At 40.4% G+C, this 20896-nt stretch overlaps 1 protein-coding gene across 1 annotated transcript; it reads left to right on the top strand.

Moving 5' to 3' along the window:
* The first annotated feature begins 8282 nt into the window (after window positions 1-8282).
* On the top strand, window positions 8283-9766 carry LOC306639293 (phosphatidylinositol 5-phosphate 4-kinase type-2 gamma-like). The gene is given in 3 exon segments (XM_079102731.1): window positions 8283-9186; window positions 9189-9479; window positions 9481-9766. Coding segments are annotated over 3 exon segments (1272 nt in total). The 5' UTR covers window positions 8283-8295; the 3' UTR covers window positions 9571-9766.
* Window positions 9767-20896: the final 11130 nt, after the last annotated feature.

Genomic DNA, 20896 nt, shown 5'->3' with positions numbered 1-20896 from the left:
GCATATTTATGGGATACAATGTGATATTCTGATCTATGCACACACTGTTCAATCAAGTCAGTAAGATTCCTTTTCATTTCCCTGACCACTAAATGTTGGAACAGCACCATTGCTCAGTCTTTAGTCTTGCTCTCTTTTTAAGCTAACTTCCTTGGTGATCTCATCTAGCCCTTTGGCTTTCTAATAGATTCCCAAACTTACTTATCTAGCCCAGATAGCCCCCTGAACTCTAGACTCTCCATGTAGCTAGTTGCTTGCTTAGTATCTCCACTTGACCTTGACCTTTGACCTATAGTGTTCTCTCCCATGGTGTCAAAGAGAAGGCTAGTGTGTCTGGAGTATGATGTGCTATCTTGACATGGCCATACAAAGTTCTGATCAAAACTGTTTAATGGTGAGCTGGGCACAGTGGTGCCTATCTGTAACCCCAGCAAATCAGGAGGCTGACCAGGAGGATCACAAATTCTGGGCCAGCCTGGGCAACTTAGTTAAACTCTGTCTCCAAATAAAATAAAAAGGACTGAGAATGTAGCCCAGCTTCAATTCCCAGTTCTGCAAAAAACAAAACAAAACAAACTTGCTTAATGGGAAACTTTTAAAATTCTTGAAAATCACAATTAAAAAGAAAAAAAAAACCAATTGTTTACACAGAAGACAAGATTTAAGATACTTTTGCAACCATTTAAAATTCTCAAGAGTTCCAATTAAATTTAGGGACTTTTTTCTTTTTTTATTGGTACATTATAATCATACATAACAGTGGAATCATTATGCAATATTTATACATGCACATGACATAATTTGATCAACCTTATTTCCTAGTACCTTCCCTTTCTTTCCATTCCCCTCATCCACTTGTGCTATAGATCTCTCTTCTATCATTGTTATTATTTTAATTAGTGCATTCTACAGAAGTGGGATTCATTGTGTCGTATATGTACATGGACATAGCCTAATTTGATAGATTTCATTCCCCAGCTCTTCCCCAGGCCTTCCCTTCCTATCTCCCTCTTGATTCAAATTAGGGACTTTAAGTGTTAAGATTTCTTATAATATTTTAAATAAATTTCAAATCTAACAAAATATTTCCACTGATTATTAATTCATTTATTGATGCTCAGTGTGTTAAGAGGGACTGTTCTAGACATATAAATAGCAAAGTAATGATGAAGTTCTACTTTGCAGAATCCACTTGTCTGTTACTAGGTCATTTGTCACAATGTATCACCTGAAATATGTGAAGAGAGACAGAAGAAGCCACCACCTGACTTCTTTGGCCTGTGCTCTGTGCTCCTTGAGTCCCTGGGACTCCTTCAGCATTTCCAAGGGAGCTTGACAACCATCTGCTAAAGGAGAGATCCAGGTGACAGAAAATCTTTTTGGCCATGCTCAGCTCACTGGACAGTTCAGTGAAGGCCAGACATTGGACACTGGTCATTTATTTGCTGCCTTCAAAAATCTTGAGACTGCTGGACATGTCATCAGGCCTTGGTCCTTATCACATGAGAGAGAGAGACACATTGGGAATGCATGCACACAGAGAAAAGGCCATGTGAGGCCACAGCAACAGGGTGCCCATCTTCTGGAAGAAAGGTCTCAGGGAAACCCAAATCTGTATGCTCTGTGATCTTGGTCTTTCAGTCCCTAATATTATGAGAAAAGAAATGTCTGTTGTCTCAGCCATCTATTAGCAGTATTTTGTCATGGGAGCCCAAAGAGACTGATCCAAGAACTGAACTGAATGTAGTGACTTTACAACTTGGGAAGCCATTGGGATCATTGAGGTTTTAGCCGTTATGAATGCCTGGGTTCTACCCACAGAAGTTCTGAGTTGATTGGCCTGGTGTGTACCTGGATGTCAAGACTGTTTATAAGTTCTACTGACAAACTTAATGTGCAACCATGGTAAGAACCACTGGGGTCATGGGTAGAAGTAAATGGAGACATGTAAAAATGAAACCTTTGTTTGGGGTCTGCTTAATAAAATGGTGAAATCCTCATCTTTGACAATATTTAAGTAGAGCATGGACTTTTGTGGAGAAGGTGGATCCTACTGGCAAATGGAGCATCACCTCCTCCGCAAAGTTAATTTTCACTTTCAACCTGGCCTTGTACATTGTGAACATGTCCTTGGGCACCCTGGATCAACCTTATTTGTTAGCTTCTGTTCCCTACCCCTCAGACTCAGGGCTGCTTGCCTTACCTGGATTTTTCTCCATGGTTCCTGGATATTTCTCCGTGACCTTCCAGATTCTCACCACCAAAGGAAGACACTTAAACTTGATGCATTTTAGGGTCCTTTACAGATCTCAGATTTCTTCATTTTAATCAGGGAAAAATATAGCTTCCTGATTGTTATAGGAGATGGGAATTAAACTAGCAACTTCAAGTTGTATCAAGTTCCTCTCCCACAGAAAGGCAGATTTAGCCAATGAGCTATGCTTATTTCTACACAAATTGAATTAGTGGAACATGAAAGGGTCACCTGCTGGAGTTGGCCTGGACAGATAAATGCTTTCTTAGAATGACTGCCTGGGAAAACTGAAATATGTCATCAGTCTTATCCATAGTCCCCCCCCCCCCCCCCCCCCCGCTAGCTGCCTCCCATCCTGTAAGTCAGTTCAGAAAAGAGAGGCAGTGTTGGCATAGACACATCCTGGAGCTGGTGCTAAAACTGTGGGTCTTTGAGGCAGATGGGACATCAGATGCCTTTCTGCTGCTACTCCCTTCAAAGCCTCCCCTGGGACTTGACTTCCTGTATGCTTTGTTTCTCCTTTCTGCACATTCAGGGGCTCAGCCTGTTCCTGTGACTTTGTGTACTGCTCCTAACTCTTCCCTTTGGGCTTGTCCCCTTCCTAGGCACAGTTATAGAGTAGAAGCACCCTGTTCTGCTGCCCCTTTTGTGCCCTATCTGAAATTAGCCATGATACTCTGACATTGAATTGTCTTATGTCTGATTATGTAGGGAAGCAGAAAGTAACACAAGTAGCCAACTTGAAGATAATGCAATCATTTTAAGGTGTACAGAATTCTAGAGCCAAAATCTCTGGCCTATTATTCTTGCTTTTCTCTGGAAACCAAAAATTCAAGTACACTTCCACCTTCTGTATTTATTTTCATGAGAATAGACATGAAATTTTCTGTGCAGTTACTGACCTCTTAGGCATCAGTAGCCAGTGTTTCCAGAGAAAGAGACAAGTAGGATACACACGTGCATAATGAGCATATGCATTTGCATATATACATAAGTGTGCCTGTGTGTGTGTGTGTGTGTGTATGTGTATATATATATATATACATACACACACACACACACAATGATGTTTATTTAGGGAATTGGATTATGAGATTGTGGGAGCTGGCAAGTCTGAACTCTGAAGGGAAAGGCTGATAAGAATTGATATTGTAGTTAAGGCAGAGGATTTCTTCTTCAGAAAACCTCCATTTTTTGCTCTTAAGGCCTTGAACTGATTGGATGAGGTCCACCCACCTTGAGGTTAATCTCTTTTACCTATAGAATTTACTATATGATTGTAGATTTTAATCACATGTACAAAATGCATTTATAGCAAGACGTAGATGAATGTTTGATTAAGTAGTTTGGTTCTATAATCTAGTCAAGGTGACATACAAAACTAACCATCACAGGCACTAAGAGATCAGCAGCTTCTGGGTTCCACTTTTGATTTGGTCTCTCCAATCTCTTGGACTTTTGGGAGGGGAAGCAGTTAATTTCTGGTCTGGGTTTCCTCTTTCCTAAATGATCTTGCCTCTGTGTGGACAATGTCCCATTGAAAAACTAGTTTGGAAAGTTAAGGCCAAGGAGACATAGAATCATGAAATGATATTGATTGAAAAGAGCCTGAAATATGACCTATTCATGCTCCTCAGTTTACAAATGAAGACCCTGGAGTCCAAAAGAAGATGCTATTTAAAGTCACTTGTAAGGACAAGAGACTGTGACCCATGATTGCACAATGTCACTACAGCCATCAAATGACTTGGAATGATAATTGCTATGTTTTCTTAAACATGGTTCTCTGGGATCATATACTGAACTGAGAGTGGACACAGTCCTGTATCTCTTCAGGAAGGTTCACCAGTTGCCTATACAAGAGGCTTCTGGAGATTGGTCCTTAGCTGGTTATAGTTTGTTGGCATCTAGTGAGTGTCTTAGATGCTGACAGAAGCATGCTGGACTATATTGAAATAAAACCAGATAAGAGAAAAGGTGGAACTCCTCTAAGAAAAGAGGGAGGAAGAAAGATAACTGAGCAAGGAGATTGTGCCAGCATGTCAGTTTCCCCTGAGTTTTGCATCTGAGTTGGACACCTCTTCAGCAGTCATTATGTAGGAACTTCTGAGCAAACGAATGTGTGTGTGTGTGTGTGTGTGTGTGTGTGTGTGTGTGTAAGTGCCCAGAGTACAGCATTTGAGTTGCTCTTTCAGATGGGAGTGAGCGTGTAAAACACCGACTGCTCGTGTTGCTACATCTCTGCGTTCCAATTCCATTGGATTCTGCCTCTTCAGAAATTGTACCTATAGTTTCTCCTTTTCTTTCTCTTGTATTTTTAGTCTCTGGCTCTGCATCTTTTTTTTTATTGTTTAAACATGCTGCACTCTCCGCCAACTTAAATGACAATTTAAAAACCCCTGCCAGCTCCAGTTCCATCCCTTCTCTTCCCAGCTTCTTGGTCAAACTTCTCAGAAGCTCTGCCACCTCTGTCTCCATTTTCTTCTCTGCCACTCATCTCTCCACCACTCCAATATAGCACCTGCTCTCATCCTTCCATCAAAAAAGCTCTCGATGAAACTACCTGTGATCTCTGGGTCATTAAATCCACAAATCAGTTTTTCCAATGAGCAATTTGCTATTTTATTTTATTTAACTTCCCAGCAGCATCACGCTGGTCCCACTCTGCTGAAAAATTCCCTTCTCTTAGCTCCCCAATGAGACTATATAAGGTCTTCTTCCGCTCTGGGTGCTCTTTCACTCTCTCCTGGTTCATCCTTCTCCACCAAGTCTTTTAAATGCCTAGACCTACTTCTTTTCTAACATCTTACTCTCTCCTTTGAGACCAACTGTGCTGCGGATTCAGTTTCACAAACAAAGTTCCACTATAAATCTCAAAGATCCCCTATGCATCAGTCTCATATCCACACAGAGCTGCTAGCATCTCCACTTAGATGTTTCAAAGCTATCTCAAACTCAACGGGTCTAAATATGATCTTATGAATTCCTGCTTCTCCTTCCCATAATACAACAACAGCAAAAACCAATTATATCTTCCTCCGGTGTCTTTTTTTTTTTTTTTTTTTTTTTTTTTTTGAGTCAATGCTATAACCATCCATGAAACTATGTAAGGTAGAAATTTAGGAGACATACTTTAACATCTCCTAAGTAACTCAAGTCCACCCATGTTTCTGTATCTCCACATTACTATACTAGCTCAAGTCTACATCATCTTTCCTATTCCTTGGCAATAGCCTCTTAACTGATCTTTCCACTTTTACTCTTGCTCCCTCTTAACGGCTGTCTACATTAGAGCTGACATGGTTAAAATGTTGAAAATTGAAGTATAACATTCATTAAAAGTACATGTAGAGGCTGGGAGTGTAGCTCAATGATTGAGTGTGTGCTAAGCATACGCAAGACCCTGGGTTTGACTCCCAGCACCAACAGCTTGAAGATGTTTCCTGTCTGGGGATAACTTGGTGGTAGAGAACTTGCCTTGCATAGTTGAGGGCCTGGACTCAATCCCTAGCACTGCACAACTGTTTCTAAAAAAGAATCCAAGGCTTAGGCACCATGTTGAATGCTTACACTCCCAGTGTCTTTAATTTCAGGAGGCTGAGACAGGAGAATGGCAAGTTCAAGGTCAGTCTCAGTAACTTAGTGAGAGCCTATCTCAAAATGGAAAATAAATAAAAAAAGTTGGGGGTGTGGCTCAGTGGTTTAGCATCCTTGGGTTCAATTCTGGTACAAAAAGAAAGAAAAGAAAAAGAAAAGAAATTAAAAGGAAAAAAAGAAAAGAAAAAGTATCAAAAGCCAAAAGCTTACCAGTCCTCAAGATCCCCCTCATGCCCTCTTGCCATCACTAACATCCCCCCTCCACCATCAAGGGTCACCTCCAGTTGTGAAGTGGTGTCATTTACATGAATTTTTTTGCAACTCAGCCAGCACTATCTTTCTGAAAAGTAAATCTAAGCATGTCATTTACTGGCTTCTCACTGCTCATTAAAAAAAAAAAAAAAAAAAAGAAAGAAAGAAAGAAAGAAAGAAAGAAAGAAAGAAAGAAAGAAAGAAAGAAAAAAGAGATTGCATTCCTTAGCATGGTCTACAAGAGAAGGAATGAGCTGCTCTCACCCTCATGGGCCCCACACTTCCAGCTGCTCCTTTGCCTACACTTCCCCCCTCTCCTTCTCTGATTCAGTCACATTGCTTTATTTTTAAATACTCCTTTCTTGGTCAGACATGGTGGCACACACCTATAATTCCAGTGACTCAGAAGGCTGAGGCAGGAGGATTGCAAGTTTAAAGTCAGCCTCAGCAACTTAGCAAGACCCTCAGCAACTTTGCAAGACCCTGTGTCAAAATAAAAAATTTAAAAAGGACCGGGGATGTGGTTCAGTGGTTAAGAGTTCCTGGGTTCAATCCCTCATCCCAAAATAAATTAATAAATAAATACTCTTAGCACCAGACCTTTACTCATTCTGTTCCCTCAGTCTGAAATGCTTTTCCCACTTCCTCCTTTACTCTCTGGGCTAAGTCCTATTCCTCCTTTGGATCTCAGTTCATCTTTATCTTTTATTCACAGTTCATAAGGATCCTCTCATATATGTTCACATAGCTCTTTTCTTTCCAGCCTTTACCAGGGGATGCATTTGTATAATTAGTTGACACAAGTTGATTCCTCTGACCAACTTGTCATCTCAGAGGGGGGGCCCAAATGTGGGACATCACAGAAATGGGATGAAGGTACACCACAGATGAACACAGCAGATTCTTGGTTTTGCTTTGGTCAATTGAGGAGAGTTGCTTTGCTGGTCTCTCATCTTACTACTTGGGGAGGAGTTTGCATTACTATAATAAATTGCTATAATAAAATAGTAAAAAATAAGTTTTATTCGGAATGATCACTACAGAAGATTAAATGACATAGAAGGATATAGAGGGAAAAAAATGAAAACTCATTTCCTTCTCTAATCCTAAGTCTCTGCTTGCCCCAGAGGTGAACACTATCAAGAGTGTGGTGTGCATCCTCTCAGGCCTCTGTCTGTGCCTCCATAGTAGATGGATGTATGCAGATTTCTTGTTTTCAGTTAAGGAGACCATATGATATTCTAGGTGTTCTGCCACTTTTATTTATCACTGGAGACTTTTGAATATCTTTCCATGACAGTAATACAGATCTCCAGAAGCTCTGTTAAGTAATTTCTTCTTAACCAACTCAGATGAATCCTTGCTTCCCTTTTTCTCTATTGAATATACAGACCCAGAGATACGGCACCCTGAATACTCTTGTTCATAGGCCACTCCATAACTTACCTGTGCATGTCTTCCCTCCTTAGTTGTATGCTTACCAAGAGTTAGTCATTTGTTCTGTTTATACCAGTTATTGCTTGTAATGGTTAATTTGAATTGTCAACTTAATTAAGGGATGCCAATGATCAAGTGGTTTCTGGGTGTGTCAGTGATGGCATGTCTAGAAATGATTGGAATGTGGGATAGTGAACTGGAGACCCTCCCTGAGCATGGGTGGCATTGCCCAATAGAATGGAATAAAAACTGGAAGAACAAGGAAGCAGGTGCAGATGCAAGCTCGGCTCTTCTTGAACAGATTCTTGGTTGCTGCTTGGATTGTCTGAGGATATTGGACTCTCGCTTCTTCACTCTTCCAAATCAGACTATGCCAGTGATTCTCCAGGTAGTTTGCAGAAGCCTTGGTCTTAGACTAGGGTAGCAACTGCTGATCTTTCTTGTTCTGGGACTTCTGAGTCTTTGCGCAGCTGCTGGTTCTTCCAGCTCTCCAGCTGCAGACAGCTGTGGTGAACTATCCAGCTTCTGGTCATGTAAGCCAATCTAATAAATCCCCTATTTATAATCATACTTCCTGTTGATTCTGTTCTTCTAGAGAACCCTAATACATTGCTATTGTAGTTATGGGATTTAATTATTATGCAAATCAATAAAATTAAAATGCAATACAAGAGAGCTATTCTTTGCTTGTTTCTACAAAAACTAGTTATCTTGCAACTAAGTTCAAAAGTTGAGGGTCGGGTGCGTGGGAGACTATGGTGTCTTCCTTGGTCCTGCCAGCCACCGCACCAGTGGCAACAGCGGGGCCAGGCCTGGGTTTCGGCTTCGCCTCCAAAACCAAGAAGAAGCATTTCGTGCAGCAGAAGGTGAAGGTGTTCCCGGCTGCCGACCCGCTGGTGGGCGTGTTCCTGTGGGGTGTAGCCCACTCCATCAGTGAGCTCAGCCAGGTGCCTCCCCCCAGCCCCGTGATACTGCTGCCAGATGACTTTAAGGCTAGTTCCAAGATCAAAGTCAATAATCATCTTTTCCACAGAGAAAATCTGCCCAGGCATTTCAAGTTCAAGGAGTACTGTCCCCAGGTCTTCAGGAACCTCCGTGATCAATTTGGCATTGATGACCAGGATTATTTGGTATCTCTTACCCGAAGCCTCCCAAGTGAAAGTGAAGGCAGTGATGGCCGTTTTCTTATCTCCTATGATCGGACTTTAGTCATCAAGGAAGTATCCAGTGAAGACATTGCTGACATGCATAGCAACCTTTCCAACTACCACCAGTACATAGTGAAGTGCCATGGTGACACACTGCTGCCTCAGTTCCTGGGGATGTACCGAGTCAGCGTGGACAATGAAGACAGCTACGTGCTTGTTATGTGCCATATGTTTAGCCACCGTCTTCCTGTGCACAGGAAGTATGACCTCAAGGGTTCCCTAGTATCCTGGGAAGCCAGCGATAAGGAAAAGGTTAAGAAATTGCCCACCCTTAAGGATATAGACTTCCTCAACAAGAACCAGAAAGTGTATATTGGTGAGGAGGAGAAGAAAGTGTTTCTGGAGAAGCTAAAGAGAGATGTGGAGTTTCTAGTGCAACTGAAGATCATGGACTATAGACTTCTACTGGACATCCACTACATCATCTGGGGCTCTGAACCGAGGAGGAAGGACCCATATGGGAAGATGAGTCAGAGTGGGATGGGGACTGTAACCTGACTGGACCTCCTGCTCTGGTGGGCTCCTATGGTACTTCCCCTGAGGGTACTGGAGGCTACGTTCATTCCCATCAGCCCTTGGGCCCTGGAGAGTTTGAGTCCTTCATCAATGTCTATGCCATCCGGAGTGCTGAGGGTGCCCCCCAGAAGGAGGTATATTTCATGGGCCTCATTGACATCCTAACACAATATGATGCCAAGAAAAAAGCAGCTCATGCAGCCAAAACTGTCAAGCAGGGGGGGGGGGGGGGCAGAGATCTCTACTGTCCATGCAGAGCAGTATGCCAAGCGATTCCTGGATTTTATTACCAACATCTTTGCCTAAGAGCCTGCCTGACTCCGTGGTGACTGCTGCTTTATGTTCAAAGGGTGGTGGGCTTCTGAGAGGCTTGGGGGAATTGTGGATATTCTGGCCAATATTTCTCTTTCTCCTTTGCTAAATTCATGCTGCAGTCTCCTTCCATCCATATAACTCCATTTCATTGAATAGGTTCTTCCTGGTCCCCAGAAATATACATTGTTCTTTCAAAAAAAAAAAAAAAAAGTTAATTGCTGAAAAGAACTCCTTAATACAAGTTAAAACAAAAAAAAAAAACGGAATCATTTGGAAGAAAAAAATCATAAAAATCTAAAGTTTTTGTATTCAGATGGTTTCTCAAGTGTTTCTAATTTCTCCTTTCACTTAAAGAAAGGAAGCTGGAAACCATAGCTGATGTTTTATGGGCATGATTTGTGTAAGTGTGATGCACGGCATAGTTACGTGACTTGTCCTCATAGAAAAGCATTGTCCCCATTTTAGAAGAAGATTGGCAGATGAATGTTCACATACACATTTTGTATTAAAATAAATGTTACAGGTATGTTTGTATTAACTCATATGATGCCCTGCTATAAATGCTTTTTCAAGTAGCTGACCAACTGTCAGGTCTGGCTTGGGAATTCTCACTATACTATGCTATTCTATACTATACTGATACACTAGACTGTACCAGGCTATACTATACTATACTGGTACACTAGACTGTACCAGGCTATACTATACTTTATATGCTATATATTTTTGTTTTTATTTTTTTCAAACCAGTTGGCAAGAGCCAAAGTGTGTCAGAACACCACATAACTTTTTAAGGTTATTTAGCTTCTGTTGTAATTACTGTGGCCTAAGCACTTACATACCCTATTTTGTTTTTATAATAACCCTGCAGAACAAATGGCATCCTTCCCATTTTAGAAGTATGGCAAAATTGAGATTCAAATCCAAATCTATGTGTTACTTGCTGTGTTCAACTATTTCCCAAGCCCTAGATCTTAAGAAGTTTAATTCATTCTATTTATACTAGATTAAAGGTTCTCAAAATGGGATCTTTGGGACTGAGGATATAGCTCAGAGGAAGAGTGCTTCAGGGTTTCAGTCCCCAGCAATGGGGGGAGGGGGATAAAAGGTGATCTCTAAAGCCCTGCATGTTTCCAAGTCTTTCAGAGGATCAAAATTATTATTCATAACAGAACTAAGATGCTTATCCCACATAGGTGTAAAGTGGCATTTTCCAGATGTTATATTGGAGCAGATTCAATGCATAAGCAAATATGAAAATCCAGTTGTCTTCCAAATAGACATCTACATATGCAAAACAGTGCTGTTTTGCGTCCTCATTTTTTTTTATGTGTGTTGGAAATACAGTTATTTTATCTAAATATGTGATTTATGTTAATAAATTCGAGCTTTCTGGATATTGACAGTATTTAAAGTTGTTCTCCATTTAAATTTCTAATAGAGTAACAACTGACAGATATAATCCTTATAAACAATCTCTTTGAAATTCTAAACTATTTTTAATATCATAAAGGGCATCTGAGGCCAAAAGGGAGGGGATATGTGGGCTTTTTGGTTCTATGTTGTGGGTGCATGGGATCCATCCCTGCAGGTGGACCAGAGCATCCAGAGGGTGTGGAGTAGGAAGATATGGGGTAATCCAGGAGCAGGGTCAATGTTAGGAAGGTCCAGCTGGTTTTGTCATTATTTTCCTACCTCTGCTACAGAGATAAGATCCTTTAGGCTGTGCCTGGAGGGTACGAAGATGGGACTTTATGTTATGATCACCGAGAAGCCAAGAAGTATGGTAAGTTGGGGAAGAGATATTGGCTGAAACCAAAGCAGCTGTTATAGATGTAGTTGGAGAGTGGGGTGGTTGTGGTGGAAGAAGAGGAGAGGAAGGATGCTTTCAGATTTCCAAAGTCAGTCTGAGGAAGGGCCTAGTCTGTGGGACACAGCTTGTCAGCAGCAGAGTGTCTGTGATCAGCAATGAAGCTCTGTGCTTTCCGTTCTGTGATAGAAGCCTTTTCGCTCCTCCTCCCTCATTTTCCTTTCTCATCCAAATCAAAGTAAGAGTGAAGTGGGCACACTCTTTACTGTGGGTATATTAATGGAATTAAGAACAATTTTTTCTTTCTTTGAGCAAAACTGCTCTTTGGTAGTTTTCCTTAATCAATTATGATGGTGCTGCTGCAAGGTTTGGATTGATTGTATGGGCATAAATAGCGCCTAACGAGGCTGGTAATGGGGCAGGATGGGCAGGGTGGTCATGGCAGATGGAGACATGGTTGGCGGGGTGGGTGGGCCATCTGTATCCAGTGGCCCAGGAGAGAGTGACTGTTGTCAGTATCCATGGCCATCAAGTCTTGGCCGGTTGCTGCTCTCCTAGCACATGCTGGGAGAAGAAGCAGAGTCATGGTGGTTCTAATGGGTGCTGGAGCCTGTAATAATAAGTCTAATCAATCTTACTGACACTTCTTGTTTCAGCTGTTACTGTGACAAATTGTTTCTTTGCTGAAGTTCAACCCAAGAATCCATGATATGAGTGTGTGTGTGTGTGTGGGGGGGGTGCTATGTGCTGCCTGCTATGTTAAATAAACCCTAGTGAGTAACGGAGAAGAGAAACTAGCTGTCAGCTCACCTAGTATCACTCTCATTTAACTGGAAACCCAAAATGTTTTTAATTGTAGTCTGTGAACATTTCTGCTTTATGTTCTGAAAAGTTTTGCCCTCAAATGACCAGATAGAAGTTGAAAGTTCATTTATTGATTTATTGTATATTATAATTTAAATATCTGAGAGCCAGAGGTGTTGAAATTTCTGTAAAATATTCCTATTCAAGGTAGGAAGGTTTCCACTGGGAAAGGATTTTGCAGCTGAAATGAAATTTCCTGTCAGCGTCCATCAGTAAAATCCATTGGTTTGGCTTTTGCCACGATGGGCTCTGTGTGTATCTTCAACATTTTATCAATGATTTTGAGTGTCTGGTATAGAACTTCACATAGTTGAGGACTGGAGGAAACTCAGGGGGGAAAACAGATTGTTTTGAAGTATTTTAAGATCTTTTGAGTTACATCATTCTGTACTATACTTATGTATTTTAAACTACTTACTTGGTAATTTCACTTATATATCCCATAAGCACCTTAAAACCAGTAAGTGATGATATCATTATTTTCTGCCTCAAACATGTTCCTTTCATACTCTATACATGCAACTGGATGATGATCTCCTAGAATGTCCAAGTCACATCCTGGAGGGCATCCTAGACCTCTCTTTTTTTCATGTCCTACAGATAGACTGGACCTATAACTTTTCATCCAAACTGACACACTTTAAAAATTTTTTTTACTTGTTCTAATTAGTTGTACATGATAATAGAATGCATTTATACATTTTGATAGATCATACATAAATAGAGTGCAATCTCTTATTTTTCTGATTATACATATTGTGGGATCACACTGGTCATGCAGTTACACATGTACATCAGATAAATCATTCATCTCCAGGATATATAAAGAATTCATGAATTCTGTGGTCATGTATCTCATTTTCTTCCTCTTTTTTGACTGGTAAATGCCAGTTCAGAGTATCAGTGTCTTTTTAAGAGTGACAGTGACTTAGGTCCACTTTTCTCTTGTTATTTTTTGGAATAACTTACTTGATGGGTACAGAAACGTATAGCTTTTGTTTATCCACATGATGTTTTGACCAAGACATTGTACTTTTCTGGAATTTTTAACATTGCAAGTGAGAGGAGTTCAATCTAGACCAACTTAGGCAAAAAATGTTTATAGAATGTAGATTCTGCCTTGTGGGGTGCCACCAGATTGGACTGTAATGGGGCCTCAGGAACACCTGGAAGCAGGCACAATAGCATGGTAGGATTCTGTCTCTCATGTGGAATGCTATATGCACATCTGTTTTATTTGTCTCTTTGCCAATTTGTTTCTTTGTTTTGCTGGTTCACATGGTGGAAAGCAAAGTCACTGGCAGCCCCTGAGTTTTTCATGGTGCAACTTTATCTACCTGAGAGGAACTAAATGATGCCTTCTCAATCCCAGTTCCAAATCCTGGAGGCAGGGGCTTGGCATTTCAATATGAGCTGGAAGTGCTTTCTGGGACTAGGGAGGAATGTTGCACGGCCACCTGCAACAATCTGCAGCAATCATCTGCAGCAATCATATAGATGCAGAGCAGAGAGAGAGTTCATTCACTCATTCTCAACAAATATTTACCTTATGCCCAACATGTAACCTCATCTAGACACTGATGTTGTGGAAGACAGAGCTAATGCTCTCATGGAGTTTACAGTACAGTGAAGGAGATAAATCACTCACTAGGAGACAAATAAACAATATCATCATGAAGTTGGCAATGGTTATTAATAGGGTAAAGGAAGGCTGAGTCTAATAAGTGGCATTTAATCCACATATTAATGAGAATGAATGAGCCCTGGCAAGAGCTGGAATAGAAAGCCTTTAAGATGCCTCCAGAAGAGGACAGGGAAAGTGCAATGGCTCTGATTTGGGGAAAGGATTAGGGTTGTTGGAATCTGAAAGAAGCCCTCTGAAGATAGATGCAAGGAAGTGAGGATGGAAGTGTTCTGAGATGTTGTTGGACAGGAAACCCAGAGATTTGCAGGCCATGGTAATGATGCTGAGAACAATGGGAATTCATGGGAAGATTATGAGAAGGGGGAACATCATGTGGTCCAAGAGCCAAGGGAAGCACTGGTAAGAGAGAAGGGTGCAAATGCAGGAAAATGGGGGTTATGGTGTAGATGGTTTGAAGTAGATTGATGCCAGTGGAAATTGCATGGGAAATGGAAAGAGAGGGAAGGAGAAAAATCAATGATGTCTCCTGGAATTTGACTTTAGTAACTGGATGGATAATGTGGTGTTACTTACTGGAAAGAGGCATAGGCTGAAATGATGCGGGGAGTGGGGGAACATCAGTGGGTCCATTTAGAGCACTAATTTTGAGATGTCTGTAGGATATCCAAATGGACTTGTCAAGAAGCCACTCTAATCTTTAATCTTAGCCTGATAAGAAAGGTCTTGACCAGAGGCAGAAATTTGGGAGTGACAAGCACATTGTGAGCAGAGGTGTCTAGTGTGCTTGATGGCCAGAGTAAGTCATTTCTTAACTCCCTCCCTATATGATGAGGTAGTTCTACTTATAATCAGCTGGTAATTAAGACTTATATTCCCTTAGTTCATTCTTCAGTTTTAAATAAAAATCAACAATAAAAAGAATATATTTTCAATTTAAAGATACTCAAAATAATAAGATATTTAAGCATGAATTGTATTTTATACTTTTCAACAAAAATATTGTACTTTATAGTTCACAGTTTCTCTGTTTTAACATTCAAAGATAAAAACTCCAAATGTTCACATAGAATGACAAAATTGAAATAACACATTGTGTCATTTCACAATTATTTTACTGTGATTGTTCATTTTTAACTTTAGGTGAATTGTTTGAATCATTTCAAACCATTAAGAACCTTCCTTGGGCTGGATTAATGTAGCTAAGTCTGCCTACCTTTGTCATATGGAGAAGAAAGGCCAACTATATACGTAAGCATTCTAGAATACAAAACTTATTAAAGCATATTTAAAATGTGCAAATCTGAAACATGTATTTTTATGAAAACTCAGCAGTAACCATCAACAGTGTTTACAACGTAAATCAGTAACAGACCACCACCAACCCCACCCCTTCCCTGGAAGGACTATGTTATCACTGGTACTAAGGGTGATAATAAAAATTAGACCCACTCGTATTTGGTCTTCTGGTTGTTTTCCAAATATCTATAGACAATGCATCCTCCTAATTACATACACCAAGGATGACCAGATCCTGCCTCTGCCCTCGGTACTTCTTGGATGTGGAGCCAGAGGAAAGGCTGCCATAACCTGGGAAGAAAGTGCAGTTGGAGAAAGGGGCTAGGATGAAACTCAGGCATTCTTATGCATGGGGGTTAGGGGCAGAAGATGTGGGAAGTACAGGGGAGGGAGGGAGGCAAGTGTATCAGTAATGCTTTCTTTATTCAATAGAAATATAAAGCAAATATGACAATAACTTTAGGGCTGATAAACTGAACAATATACCCAGGGATATTTTATTTGACTTTCTGTAATTTTCTGTATGTTTGAAACATATCTTAAAAATAAACTCAAAGAAAAGTAATAAAGGTCTGCTTCATTCCACTGTCTTTTCTACCCCTATACCTCCTCCCCTCCCTTCACTCAACTCTACCTAATATAAAGTAACTCTACTCTTCTCTATCCTTCCTCCCCCACTGCTTTACTGTGAATTAGCATCCACATATCAGAGAAAACATTTGGCCTTTGGTTTTCTCGGTTTGACTTATTTTGCTTAGCGTGATACTCTCTAACTCCATTCATTTACCAGCAAATGCCAGAAGTTCATTCTTCTTTAAACCTGAGTAATATTCCATCATTTTAACATGTTTTTTTATCCATTCATTTGTTGAAGGGTACCAAGTTGTTTCCATAGTTTAGCTATTGTGAAGTGAGTTACTATAAACATTGATGTGACTGCATCACTGTAGTGTGCTATTTTTAAGTCCTTTGGGTATAAATCTAGGTATGGGTTGACTGGGTCAAATGGTGGTTCCATTCCAAGATTCCTGAGGAATCTCTATCCTGCTTTGCATAATGGTTGCACCATTTTGCATTCCCACCAGCAGTGTATGACTGTACTTTTTCCCCACATCCTTGCCAGCATTTATTGTTGTTTATATTCTATAATATGTATAATCAGAAAAATGAGATGTTACACTACATTTATGTATAATTTATCAAAATGCAAAAATACATTCTACTGTCATGGACAACTAATTAGTAAGAAATTTAAAAATTAAAAAAAATAAATAAAATAAAATGTTGATCTCACAGAAGTTGAGAACAGAGGGGGGTAACCAGATGCTGGGAGGACAGGGAGGAATGGGGTGAGACCAGGTTGATGGGCACGTGTTGCAGTTAGACAGGAGAGGAGCCAGAAGTTCAGGTGTTCTATTGCATCGTCGGGTAACTATGAACAACAATAATGTGCCACATATCTTTTTTAATCTCAAAGGAAGGATTTTGACTGTTTTCACAACAAAGAAATAAAAAATGTTTGATATGTTTACCTTGATTTGGATATTACACAATGAGTATATGTATTGAAAAATCACACAGTAAGATTTAAATATGTATAATTTTTACATATGAGTTAGAAATTTAAAAATTTACAAGAAATGCAAGGAAAATATAATAAAAATCAAATAAAGTGATTGAAAAAAGAGAAAAGGAATAAATGATATTAAACTCTAAATACTTGAAAGTGAGCAGAATTTCTTTTCAGAATCATCACAAAAGATGTTCCTTGAAATCAACGTTTATAGACAAAGTATTTTTTCAACTGCTTGAATTTCCTAATAGCAAGTTAAAGAAAGAGATTGGAGTAGGATGGAAGTTCAGAACCAAAACTGCATTTGCTTAGCAGGAATGGTGGGAGAAGCAGATGATAACAAAGCATTTCTCATTTTTCTTACAATTGCTATTCTGTGATTCAGAAGAGCCATGTGGGCCTGGTGTGTAGCTTAGTGATAAAGTGCTCGCTTAGCAAGAGTGAAGCCTTGAGTTTGACCCCCAGCACTGTGGGGTTGGAAAAAAGAGCCCCATATAGTCATTCTCCAACAACACTTGCTTTTCTAAGGCACATTTACCTAAGGAACAAAAATCAATTTCTGACTTAATGCTGTCGATTTTCTCTTTGTTGTTATTTCCTGGGATCCGTGTTATCCATTTTAAGACTACATTGTCAGTGCATAATGGTTTCTTCCACTTTGTGAGATAACAGACTCATGGATTAATTTGGGAACCTAATCTAAACATTTGTTAACTTAGGAATACATGTCCCAAGATTCAAACAATGGAGTACCAGTATACTTTTATATACCAATGAGTTTATTAATTTGGGGCAATCCATTTCCAATTAGAAAAGTATAGTGATTGCAAAATGACTTCCAGTCTTCCCCTTGACAATGCTATTTTGCAGCTTCTCTCATCAAGAGATGAACTATTTCCCACCCCTTGAATCTAGGCTAGCCTTGTGCCTTTGACCAATAAAATATGGCAAAGGGACATTGTGCCAGTTCTGAGACTAGACCTCAAGAGACCTTGATTGCTTCCATTCGTTCTCTCCTAGCTTTGTCACTGCCATGAAAACAAACTTGGACTAGTTTGCTGCAGGATGAGCCACCATGTAGAGCAGAACCAAGTTATGCTAGCCAAAGTCATGCTAGACCAACCAACTCACAATCAACAAAGCAACTGACCACAGGAGTTAGCCCCACTGACATCAGCCAAATCTCATAACACATGGCAATTAAAGTCAATGTGGTTTAAGTCACAAACTTTTGACTTGTTAAGCAGCAATAACTAATTGACACGATTATGTAGCTTCAAACCTTGGGACATAGTACTGCAGGTGGAAGGTGAGTGCTCCATGACTAGATTCACCAACACTTCCTCAGTCGCTTGAGATTTTAATACAGCATGTACTAGAAATGCATTATTTTGAACATTGATTTGTAATTGTCATTAACTCATAAAGAAGTGATTATATTTTCATTCTGGTAAAATGTATTCATAGGAAATAGCCAGGTTAATTTAACTTAGATTTGCTTTTAAGCTCTGATTTTCTTGATGCCTGTCACATGACTATCTCAAATGCTAATGTTATGGCAACATAAGCACATTCTTTTGCTCATTAAGTAGAAAGATATGATTTCAATTTGGCTACTACTTGGAGAGCAGAAAATTGCTGAAATGATACTAATGAAATGTTCACTGACTTACATGCCCTTAAAAATATCTCAATTATTTGTGTCATTCTCTGTTTCCCTTTGACCTTTCTCCATAGATATGCCCTTGGCATATCATACAAAGAAATGTTTTTCAGCAGAGAGGGAAGAGAATGTTCACCTGTTTTAAAAACTGCCACCAGGATCCTGACACAGGCAAAGATTCTTTCTCTCATCACCAGATTATTTCCCTGAACAGACTGTAATTTCATCAATTTTCCATGCTTACGGTCATGAATGCTTGGCATTAAACGTTGACAAAAAAGGGATTTCATGGCTTCAGTTTTTACTTGAAGGCAAGGAAGGCGTGAAGATCTCATCAGAAATATGGTGTGTCTCACGTTGGCTCACACATGCCTCTGCGAGGAGACTATCCTTCACTGTCTTTGCTTCACACTCTCCTTACAGTCCACACCAGTGGTAGACATTCCTCCCAAGCTCCATGTTCTACCTTCTCCTCCCCTTTGTTCAATCCCCTTAGGTAACAAAGAGGTAAAAATCTTTTCCACAGTCAATTGTTATGATATCTACAATGTTAGTGCTTAAAAAGTTTAGACTCTTCTTTCTTTCTTTCTAGAATTAGAGTAGGAACCATTAATGGGAAACTCGGGTAGCACTTAATAGGAATGGATTGTTCCTTTGCAATTCCTAGACTACTCTTTGGAATGAGATAAGTGCATTTAAAAAAAATTGTCATGACCAATCATGATAAAAGCTAAGTGTTGAAAGAACTCTGTCATGTGGCAGGAGCTCCTGAGCTTACACCTGACTCTGCTATTCAGGAGCAGTATCACTTTGGGCAAGTTACCTAGTTATTCTGTACAAGTTGCTTCCCTATGCCTCCATTTATCCATGTAAAATGACAATATTAATACTTAACAAGATTTTTGTGTGACTTTAGCTTACTATTATGTAAAATATTTAAACCTGTGCTTGGTATTTATAAGCACTGAATAAATGCTTATTTTAGACATTTTAATTTGTATTTTAAAATTATTTATATATATTTTTCTTATAGGATTAAGCTCTTCCTCATAAAAATGTTCTCATTATCACTTGCATGCATTTTATGTTCAGCAGCTTATGAAAAGGTTTTATATTTGGTTCTCATGACTCTGCAGGTGTGGACAGAGCAGGGATTAGTATACCTATTTTTCAGAAGAGGAAATAAGACTCAACAACTAGCTTATGCTCTAATTGCTAGGATGGTCTTGAGCCTGGATCTTGGCTTCTAGTCCTTTGCCCTTTCCACTTCTGGCAGCCATCTCCCACTAAGCCTACCTTTTATAGATGGAGACAATGGAGGTCAAAGAAGAATCATGTCCTCTTCATCACAGTGAGTCTCAAATTTTAGTATAAGTAGAAACAACTGGGAGCTTATCATCAGTGTAAATCCTTGGACCCCATTTCCAGAAGATGCTGATTCCATATGTCTGGAGCTCAGTTGTCTAGTAAATACTGCCAAGTGGCTCCAGCATTGTGAATTATTGAACCACACCTTGAAATCATTGTCTTAGAGAGTTCTTACCTTTCCCTAGCTGCAAGCATTACTTACTGGTATTGTCCAGAAACAAAACCTCAAAGAAATGCAAAGAATATATTTTCCATATCAAAAATCAGTACAAGATGACTTAAGGGTAACTTTCTTTTTTGATGAAGGAATGCATGGGTTGAACAATATCCCCATTCCCACAGAGCTTCAATGCTAGCTGATGAGATAGGAAGCAAACAGACAAAAACCACAAATACAACTTGACATAAAACATTATGAAGAGAAGTTTCAAGATGGTGGCCTAGAGGGTGGCTGCATTTCATGTTGCTCCAGGACTCAGGATTCAAAAGAGGAGATATTGAGACACTTGGGACCAACTCAAAGCAGCCGGGTGACTCTCACCCATTGGGAAGTCGTCCCGAATGGGACAGTGGTCCTGGAACGCAGGGAACTTTGTGAAGTAGAGCTGCCGGCGAGACACCCCTCCCCCCGCTGGAGCAGTGAATGTGGACCACTGGGAGCGCCGTAAAGGAGGCCACTCAGCACAGTGCTGGGACTCGGAGCAACCACTGGGGCTCCGGCGGCTGCCCAGGGGAGGAGTGGCGAGGAGAGCTGTGTGGACTCAGGACACCGGGGCCTGCCCTGAGGAGGAGTAGGAGGAGCATGGCCACTTGGATTCGGAGTGACTGCACCAGAGCTACAGGCGGTTGCTAGAGGAGGGGCTGCGTGGCGAGCTGTTTGGACTCAGACCCCTTCTGAACACCAGGGCCTGCCCGGAGGAGTAGGAGAAGGAGGAGGAGGAGCACGGCGGATCGTTTGGACTTGCAGTGACTGCATTGGAGCTCCAGGCGGCTGCTCAGAGGAGAAGGCGAGTGGTGAGTTGTTTGGACTTAAAGTGACAGCGCCTGAACACAGGGGGGCTGCCTGGAGGGGAAGCGCGGTGGGTCGCTTGGTCTCGA

This window comes from Sciurus vulgaris (genome assembly GCF_902686455.1).
Source record: "Sciurus vulgaris genome assembly, chromosome: 11".
NCBI lineage: Eukaryota > Metazoa > Chordata > Mammalia > Rodentia > Sciuridae > Sciurus > Sciurus vulgaris.
The sequence above is the reverse complement of the archived record's forward strand: the minus strand, read 5'-3'. Positions and strand labels throughout refer to the sequence as shown.